This window comes from Pistacia vera, unplaced genomic scaffold (assembly GCF_008641045.1).
Source record: "Pistacia vera cultivar Batoury unplaced genomic scaffold, PisVer_v2 Contig1163, whole genome shotgun sequence".
In the NCBI taxonomy this organism is placed as follows: Eukaryota; Viridiplantae; Streptophyta; class Magnoliopsida; order Sapindales; family Anacardiaceae; genus Pistacia; species Pistacia vera.
The window spans coordinates 6,683-16,575 of NW_022195208.1; the positions used below are offsets into that span (position 1 = coordinate 6,683).

Here is a 9,893-nt window from a genome sequence, read left to right on the forward strand (position 1 = left end):
TGGCCTGAATTCTCGTCGAACTCCTCCTCCTAGCCTGAATTCTTGCCTGACTCCTCGTCTTCAGAACCGTTTGCCGATTCTTCCCTCTGTTCTTGTGCCACCGACGTCTCCTCTGCCTGTGGACCACCTTCACTGATCAGATGATCCATCAGAGCAATCATTGAACTGCTTGCGCCACCGGAGTCTAGGATTCAAAGTGGCGTTGGGTTTTCCTCCTCATTGTGAGTGTCAGCCATGGTTTTGGATTGAATTTGGTGTCAAAGTTTGCAGTTTCGATCGGAAATGTAGACTATATCACCGAAAATCGCACAGATTCCATTTAGGGTTCAAGAAATCGATTTTAAGGTTCAAGAAATCGATCGAAAATCGCGACTATATTGCCGGAAATCGCGACTGTATTTGGTTTAGGGTTCAAGAAATTGATTTTAGGGTGCAAATTTGCAGGTTCGATCAGAAAAAATTGCAGTCTCACTTTGGTTGAAGAAATCGCTTTTTGCCCTAATGAATTTCGAGTAAGCGAGGTGAATAGGTGGGGCTTGTTTTGAGAAATTTCAAATTTTAAAAACTTTCATTATTTTTTCGGCCCACATATGTTTTAATCTTTTCATTTTAACCCATTTTACGTGTTTAATTAATCCTAACTATGCCACGTCATCTTCTCTAAATTAAAAGAAAATGAAAAACATTTTCAAGGCCATTTTCTTAAATCGAAACTTCAGAGGGCCAGGCAGCTAAATTTTCTCCTCTAGAATTTGTACCTTTAGGCTAGAGCTTGGTAATCACTTATTAGTGGATTGTGCTATAGTTTTTAAAATCTCATTGCTATTCCTCAAAAAAGTATGAAATGTATGTTTGCATATTCGTCCATAGATCAAATCAATAGTATTATGTAGCCTCAATTAGCTCAATGTTAATCATAGTTAAATTGACCAAAAATACGTAATAACATACATACATGTAGCTAATTTATGAAACACTTTAAATTAATTAAGAACCTTCAAAACATTAAATATATATATTTATTAACAATTGTTAGATATGAAGTTTAAGAAGTTCATTCTACATAATAGTTGCTTCAATCATTTTTATTTTTATTATTATATGATCTATGTTCTAATAATGTTTTATCAAGATTAATAAGGGATTAAAAAAATACATATACCCACGTGGTACAAAATCTCAATTGGTGCACCTACACTTGTATACCACGACAGTCCAAAGAATCCTCAACTTGGTCAAGTACATTTTGGCGCTCAGGTTTCACAAAAGGACAGTAAACCTAATAGAATCTAAAAGTAACAATTAAATTCTTAACGGTTAGGGAAAAAATCAAAATGAGAACATATGTTAATGAAAATAATTAAAAAAAAGACACAAGTTTTCTAAAAGACAAAAATAAGACACTTAATGGTATAAAACCGTTTGATTTAATTAAAAAATGAGTTAGCATGAGATAGTCATTATTTTTATTATGTTGACTATTATGATATTGATTCAAAATATACAAAATGATTATTCAGTCCTCTTTAATTGATAAATTTCCAAAAATAAAAATTAAAAAATATTTTGGCTAATTTATTTTACTTTGATTTAATTTGCTTTTTAACAATGGTAATTATGTTGTATTCTAGAATATTTAATGGCTCTCTCTATTTTGCCTTATTATTATTATTATTTTTTTGGTAAAATATTATATAATGAATATCTAATTAGTAATTCCAGCAATTTAATTAATTTCTTTTAATATTTTTTCTTGACAGTAGAGTTAAATAAAATCGTAATATATCATTTCCTTGTATGTAAGGAGATGTTTATCTCTTAATTGTTATTAATATATTTTAATAACTCTTTTTAACTTTATATATAATCAAATAAATTTACTATTATAGCCTTTTTAAGGTTGAACTAAACGGTTTTAGACCCTTAAGTGTCCTATTTTTGTTTTTAAAAAATTTGTATCTTTTTTTAATTGTTTTCACAAACAGTAAACAATCGTTTGAAGAATTTTTATAGAAGTCTAAAGCATCCCTAATCTAATAATTTTTATTTTCTTATAATTAACCAAACTGTTCTAAATGTTTAACAAAATTGTCATTAACACCTTTTATTTTTTTATAATTCTATTAATTTTTAAATAAGAAATTAAGAGTTACTTTCAGATTTTACTGGACCTAATGTGCATACACTAAACTTTAGGGACCAAAATGTATTAACTCCATTTTGAAAAAATTTAAGTTTTAAACCTATTTGAGTGGACTAAGCTAAGCAGCCCTTATCTCAAAGTTCCACTAATCCACCACTTAACCTTTCTTAGCATTTGACTTAGTGTCCACTAATATTGAAATTAAATAATTAGTAAACTACAATTTCTTGCACAAATGCCCTCACCACAATCTTATCTTATCACACTGCTTTGGCAAGTCAAAAATAACTTAAATTAATTAACATATATCTCAGCTTCAATCTAAGAGATACAAGAGAGCAGAACAGTAATTTCTTGATACAGTACTATGAAGATGATACTATGTTGAAAGATTATATATTTCTATTGAACACTTTCAATTACCAGAAATATCTTTCTTCTAGCTAAACTGGGTATGTTAGGCCGGCCAATAACATCAATCATTCCTTTCTGCAATCAAATTTTTTGATAAATTTAGGTTCAGCTAAATTTATCAACTAAGTTAGTTTTTAAGAAACAAGTTCCCAGCATTCACCTTAGTAACACCTAGAGTTTGGCAAACCGAGCGATCTTAGAAAGCACTGTTCTGAAGCTTCGAATACCTGCTCCAGATTTCGAGCTTACCATCATCTGAAGCAAAACCAAAGCCAATTAGAGAAATGCCTTTTTTAATATTGAAATTAGAGAAAAAAAGAAAAAAGAAAGATTCAAAATAATACAGCAATGAAAGAGAGTTTCTTACCACAGGTTGAACAATAGACTTGTTTGCCTTGAGGTTCTGCATAATAGATGGAATTAGAAAGCTGTTAGTCACGAAGGTGAGAATGTGAAATGCTAATTCTAGAAAAGGAAATTTCACCTCTTCAATTTGCATTGCGCGGCGTGCCACATCAACTGGGAACACAGTATCTGTCTTAGTTAATACAATCTGGTATTTAGTTTGAGATCTGCAAAGTTAATCATGAAAGAGATTAACCTCGTGTATGTGCAAAAGTTTTAGTGTTCGCAGTTTTGTTATGCACATGCAAGGATAAAAATGCAACACCAAATATGGTAATGTTGTGCTATATGAAACATATCGCCCAAATTATAGTAATCTTATGGTAATGTTAACCAAACTACCGCCACACATGCCAAAATGAAAGGTCTGTCGTACTATCCAATGACAGTCTCAGAGATCTCTGATTTGCTTCCCAATGCAGATTTAAGAAGCATCATAAATCAAAAGGAATGCATATGCCGCCATTTAATCATGCTTAGCAAGTTTCAATCTGAAAAGCTGTGAAGGGTACCTTTCCATTAAATCAATAAGTTCATGATCTCTTGGCTTCATGCCCCATTTTGTGTCGATAAGAAGGCATACTCGTTTTAGACCAACTCTGGTGGAAACATACTCCTTTACCTACAATATTTTTACATTTTAGGAGCAAAAGGTTACAGGCATATACAATGATGCAACATTTTAATTACACTAACATTTTAGATCTACATCAGAACAAGAAGATCATACAAATTTATTCATGTATCTGAACGTGCACCAACAGGAATAGAGGATGCGATCAAGAACTCAATGAGCCACAGCACATACCGACCACTATACTTCAAAGTTATGAAACTACAAGTTGTAACAAAGACATGTATCTGAAATATATTGTTTAACAGAAACCCTTTGGTGTAGCCTTGAACAGAGGAAAAAGTGAAAAGAACTATAACACTACCAAGATATACTGAGTTTCAATGTAATCCATTTATCAGGCAGGCATACTGCATTTGTAAAAGGTCAACTCAAGAGAATTCATCCAAAATAGGTTACATATATTTTTTATACAAAATTTAAATCGTTCTCAATATAAATGCAGTTTTAATGATCTGTTCTTTTTCTCCTCAAATATGAATATCAATGTTTAATTGTTTGTTCTTTAACAAACTAGTCATCGTAAAACCAACACAATTACATATTTGTCCTCATTAATTTTTTAGTGTGGTCAGTGGTAGTGAATGAGAAAATAGAATTTAGATTATTGCTGCAAAAGAGAATAGTAATAATTGGTGATAATGGTGGTGCTGATGCTGATCTTGGTTGGATGAGAGAAAAGGTTTTGATGACAAAATGTAAAACTGGAGGCAAAATTATGGGGAAAAAGAAAAGATTAAAACAACATCAGCACTTTTATATTAATATTAAAAAATGACCATGGAAAAATGATTCAAAATTAATTTTCTTAGAATAAACATTAAGTCAAAAGAACAAACACAGTCAAGACAATAATCATTTGAGGAAAAAAAAAAAAAGAAAAGAAAAGAACAACACCTAAGTGAATGTGACCCTAACTTTGAGATAGATTGTGATACTGCCCAAAAATTGACCATAATAATGTCTGTCCTAGCACTTTAATGTTCAGCAACAACAAATAGATACCAATTTTTGGATTAATTGGCAATACAAATGAGGTCAGATAAAACCATGAACTGATGACAAGCGATGATACAGATAAACCACATTAACCTCAGAGGCAGAAATTATCATGTCAATATAAAACAACTTTAGAAGAAAGCAGCTATGCCACAATAACTTCATGTGCCATATACTCACAAGTTCCTCCCAAGCATCTTTAACTTCCTCCTTTGCATAAGCAAACCCATATCCAGGCAAATCAACCAAGCAGAGTTTTGTTCCCAGTTGGAAGAAATTAATTGTCTGTTAAAAATAACTGTTAATACTGCAAAAATTCCAAAACTTCAATCCAGTTTGCAGAAAATATAAGCACCTGAGTGAGGCCTGGCTTGTCTGATGTCCGTACAACACCCCATTGTCGGGTTAGTGCATTAAGCAGCGATGACTTCCCAACATTTGACCTTCCTAATAAGACAAATAAAATTTTAAGAAGGCCTTATTCATTATTTCATTTCTCAAAAAGGATTCCTTTTAAATCAACATAAACATCACATATGCAACAAAAACATGCATAACAAACTGTTAGAAAAATATATAAATATCCACTTAGAACTGTCAGAAAAGTGAAACCAATTTATAACACACCAGTAAAGAACCAAAAGATCTATTTGATTGGATGACCAAATAATCCAAAGTGAAGCAGATTTTATAACTTATTGAAAATTCTTTTTCAAAGAAGTTTCCGTACAAAAGTAAATAGCATAATTGACTATAATGTCTCCAGAACATCCTAAGCCACTATAAAAGTGCTATTGAGACGATTGCATATGATACTAGGATTTATAAAATTTCTTAAACTAGAAAGTTAAAAATCTACAATAGAAAAACAAAAGAATTGGCAATTTTTAAATATTGAGATCTAAAATCAACACTAAAACAACTTGGAAACACCAAATATAATAAAATAAAACAAAGAAAGAAAGAGAATAATAAGGAAAAGAAGTGGTTAAGCACACAAAAAAGTGACCATTTGAAATCTCTACCTGCAAATGCAATCTCTGGAAGATCAGGAGCGGGAAATGATGATGAAACCTTTGCAGCAGCGAAAAATGTCAATTTATTCCTAAAAATCTGTTGAAAGTAGTTAGCAGTGATATTTATTGAATGAAATATCAAGCGGTCAACCATAGCTTGTTTTAATTTTTTATTACATATAAGATATTGATTGAAGAAGTCAAATTAAAATCAGAAACAAAAATGTATAAACTGAACATGAGTCACATAAAAACCTACATGGTCTTCAATTCTCTCTCTCTCGGAACTAGCTGAGAAGGGAACATTATCTAAGGGCACAGAAAGCTCAATGTTATATCCGGCTCTCCGCAGCTCAATTAAGCGTCTACGGCCCAACAACTGTCAAAGCAATAATCCAAAATCACAATACAGAAGGAGGATGTCCAGAAGATATAATCAAAATATAGCGTAAAAATCTCAAGGGCTACCCATACAAATTACATTATCTTCCACAAAGGAAAGGATTGAGGGACTGGGTTGTATCGCACGAAATTGTGCATTCTTTGACATTTCAGCATCTTTCTTCAAATCTTTTTTCTTCTCTTTAGCACTCTCTGGAAAACAAGAGAAGTGGAAAGAGAAAGATAAAATTAATAAAAGTAAAAATAAATAAATAAATAAATAAATAAAAGTAATTGACAATTAAAACTAAAGGCAACATTAGAGGAGTCTAGGAATATAACTCTAAATAGGCAATCAGAAATAGTCTTTACATAAAAGTAAAAGTAAACCAAAACTGAGCAGAAGCTCAGCTGGTATCCTGAAGATGTTCAAAACAACTTAAGAGCGCTGGTACTCAAAAGACGTCTGAGACAATTTAAGTTTAGAAAGATTCAAGCCAGAAGCAGGCTCAAAATAACAGGGAATTTCTAATGTTCTGACATTCTTAGACAAACCATCACCCTCCATTTCCCACAAAGGGAACACACAAAGGTAATCAGGTAAATTTATTGTGCCAAAAGAAAGACATGAAGTCGACATCTAAAAGGAGCCAGCAAGGAGAAATGTCACTTAAATTAAGAGCTCCATTTATCAGATTTAGGAACCAAGGCTAAGGCCTCAAACATAGGGCAAAAATGCCTACTAATAACACTCCTGATTCTTTAGTATTACACAAAGCTTTTATTGCTATTGTATTTTACTATCGAAAGTCCACAGACAAAACAAAAGTAATAATGTGTCTATTATATAGATCATTATTTTATCTGGACATTACAAAACTTATAACATTCTCTTCAGTCCTTTGCACCAAATCCAAGGGGAGAAAATAGAGATTAACAAATTCTCATTACATTTATACAAAACAACAAATATATTAACTACAACCACCACTCAGACTTAAAATATCATAATAGCAATTAAGCCACATGCTACAGATAATAGAGTTGAGTCTTCAGAAACAAGTAAACGAATGTTCATTAGGAAATCAAGAAAGTAGATGCATCGGGGAAGGATCTGTGTCACCACATCTTTTACACTATTTTGAGACCGTTAAAATAAAGTGCATGTAATATATAAAATCAAAAACATATATTGATCATCAATTCAACCAAAATGAACAAATAACTTACTAACCCTCAACAATTATGCAGTCATCTAGCCGCTTATTTGAGATGTCGTACGGATCTATCCGAATCACCCGCTTTTTCTTCTTTGGCTGATCATCTAGAGCATCTGAATCATCATTGAAACCTTTCTTGTTTCTAACTGTTTTCTTCGAGGAATTCAAGAGAGACGCATCTGAGTACTTGTTCCGACTTGCATCCAAGTTCTTATTTGAGACAGATTTGCTTGTGGTTAGTTGCTTCGATGAAACATTCCTACCACGATCCACTTTTTCTGCTTCCTTTTCCTTACCTCTCTGTCTAGTGGACACTTGTGCAGTCTCCACCACATCCTTAATTTTGGAAGAAAAACGTTTAGTCTCAGAAGTGGCATCCTTTTTCTTACTGGAAACCCACATTGTACGAGATTTGTCACCATTTTTTTCTTTAACAAAATTACTTTTGACCCTACTCATACCCTTCTTAGATAAGGCTTTCTTATTGTCTACCTCTTCATTGTCATATATCATCATATCCCCACCCATATTTTTGTCCGTGTAAATTCTCTTCCTTTTCCTATCAAAATTTACAGGTTTAAACCTTCCCTTGGTAAAACCTTCTTCATCACTCCCTTCCTGACCTCTCCTAAATTTTTTATCTTTACCGCTCGACTTCAAGTTCCTCTTCCCGCCATTCTCTTTCTTGCGGAATTTATCATCGTCCACAGTACGTTGAGCCTTTTTATTCTCTTCCTTGGAATTCTTAGACTTCCCAGTAGAAAGTTTAAGTTTCTTATGGAGTTTATGCCTTAAGCTATCTTCAGTAGTCATTTTCTAGCACTTATTTTCAATACTCATTCAACAAACACAATCACTCAACTGTCTAACCACAACAATGAACCTTTGAGGTCAAGAAAATCCAAGTAACATAGAGTTTACAGCCCTCCCTAAAAAAAAAAAAAAATAATAAATAAAACTGCGAAACGAGTATCAATGTTCAATACCCAAAAATCAAAATGAACAGAAAACGGCATATACATTACAACTCGGAAAATCTAAAGTCAGTTGGGCAATAAAACAAACAAGTTGCGGGTTCCTTGAAGAGTCTCAAACAATAAGTACACAACAAAATAAATAAGTATTTTCTACGACAAGAATACTTTGTTTAACTTGAAACAGCCAAGAACGAACCCAAAATAATAAAAATTAAGAAAAAAAAACCTGTTCAAATGTGTTCATGCTATGCATTTATTTACCTCCTACTTGAAAAAGCACTGAAATGTTTCGTTGTTTATGCTTGGGTCTGATGTCATAGTTTTTGAAGCAGTGAGGTTAGTGGGTTTTCTTATTTCCTTTGCCGCTTTCTGCCCTAGCCTTCCAACCATGATTTGGGCTGGACTTTGGGCCTCACTTTTCCTCCTTCTCTACTTTTTATTTCATTTTCCCCATATCTGATATCTTTCACATTTGCCTGGCTCATAAGTATAAAAAATCTTTAAAATATCAAACAAACTCTTAAAAAATTATAGAAACCCCCTTTCAAGAGTGTTTTTAATAGTTTTTGAACGAAACGGATGAATATAATACTAAGCAATCTCTCACATAAAGGAAAATAAAATAAACCAGACTAACGTATAAATATCTTTCTTTTTTGTTTTTATTATTAATTTTAATCTTTCCTATTTTATCAATAAGGGTTCAATTATTTTCACATTTGTGAGTTCTTTTATGAATTTTGTATGTTCATTTTGAAAATATTGAAAATGATTGGAAAACTTAAAAATGAAAACATGTTCAACATATTTGTTTGATAACATATATGAAAACATGAAAAATGAAAACGTGTTCGACATATTTTTCTTAAAACACAAAGAAAATAATGAAAACTACAAAAGTAATCACCTCTACAACCGATAAAAACCCCCAAAATTACCACTTCTTTTACTCATTCTTGACAAGCTTGTCTCAATATGTCAACAGTTGAGTTCCGTTTGCAAATTTGTGTTAAAAATCTAGATTTAAAAAGAAAATTTATAATTTAAGGAAGAGAAGAATAAAATATTAGAAAAAAAAGAGAAAAATATTATTATTTATTAAAGCTAGGCACTTTTTTTTTTCCCTTAAAACCGTTTCTTCTCTTTTACGAATTAAATTGTAAGAAAACAGTATACGAACGTGAATGTTGTGTGTGATTTTTCCGTTAAGCTTGGAGAAGTCAAAAGCTCGTGAGGATTTAGTTCGACCCAAAATTAGTTCGACTTAGCACTTATCCAACCCAGCATAATCTCATCGAGATATAGCTCGATCTAGCACAAGCTAATCCCAACTAACTCTAGCAATTGTTCGACAGATCACAGATAAGCTAAAATCTTGGATATTTCAGAAGAGATCCGATCAATAGCAATGACAGCGCGATCTTAGCGCACAATCATGAGAATATCATAATTGCAATTCCAATTTAATTGCAATCCCGATAATTTCTCTCTTTCCTTCTTTACAAACTTGTATATAAAACCCCTCCAACGATGAGAGAGGGTTTGGCAAATTATTCTAGGCAGAACTTATTGTTTTTCTTGTAATTTATCAAAAGCAATAAGATAATAGTGGACGTAGGCTCAAGTTCTAACTCGCCAAACCACTTTAAAAATCGATTGTGTTCTTTACATTATTACACATGTTTTGTTCAATTGCTGATTATC

The 9,893-nt window shown here is 32.2% G+C and overlaps 1 protein-coding gene across 2 annotated transcripts; it reads right to left on the reverse strand.

The window, feature by feature from the left end:
- Positions 1 to 2,717: 2,717 nt before the first annotated feature.
- Positions 2,718 to 8,515, reverse strand: LOC116105357. 2 transcript variants are annotated; one of them, XM_031391792.1, is made up of 11 exons: positions 8,451 to 8,515; positions 7,227 to 8,141; positions 6,093 to 6,205; positions 5,871 to 5,990; positions 5,621 to 5,708; positions 4,951 to 5,042; positions 4,776 to 4,880; positions 3,475 to 3,584; positions 3,042 to 3,129; positions 2,925 to 2,960; positions 2,718 to 2,812 (listed from the first exon to the last, which is right to left on the reverse strand). In XM_031391792.1, the coding sequence occupies exons 2-11, from the start codon at positions 8,023 to 8,025 to the stop codon at positions 2,729 to 2,731; spliced, it is 1,635 nt and encodes a 544-aa protein (XP_031247652.1). In that variant the 5' UTR covers positions 8,026 to 8,141; positions 8,451 to 8,515; the 3' UTR covers positions 2,718 to 2,728. The 2 variants fall into 2 exon arrangements, with proteins under 2 accessions (XP_031247652.1, XP_031247656.1); XM_031391796.1 differs by having other exon boundaries at positions 8,416 to 8,502.
- Between the last annotated feature and the right edge of the window lie 1,378 nt (positions 8,516 to 9,893).

Coding starts and splice junctions, on each gene's coding strand:
- LOC116105357 (XM_031391792.1), bottom strand. CDS start 8,025: ATGACTACTGAAGATAGCTTAAGGCATAAACTCCATAAGAAACTTAAA. Junction 6,206..7,226: donor TGACTGCATAATTGTTGAGG/GTTAGTAAGTTA, acceptor CTTGTTTTCCAG/AGAGTGCTAAAGAGAAGAAA. Junction 2,813..2,924: donor AGTCTATTGTTCAACCTGTG/GTAAGAAACTCT, acceptor GTTTTGCTTCAG/ATGATGGTAAGCTCGAAATC.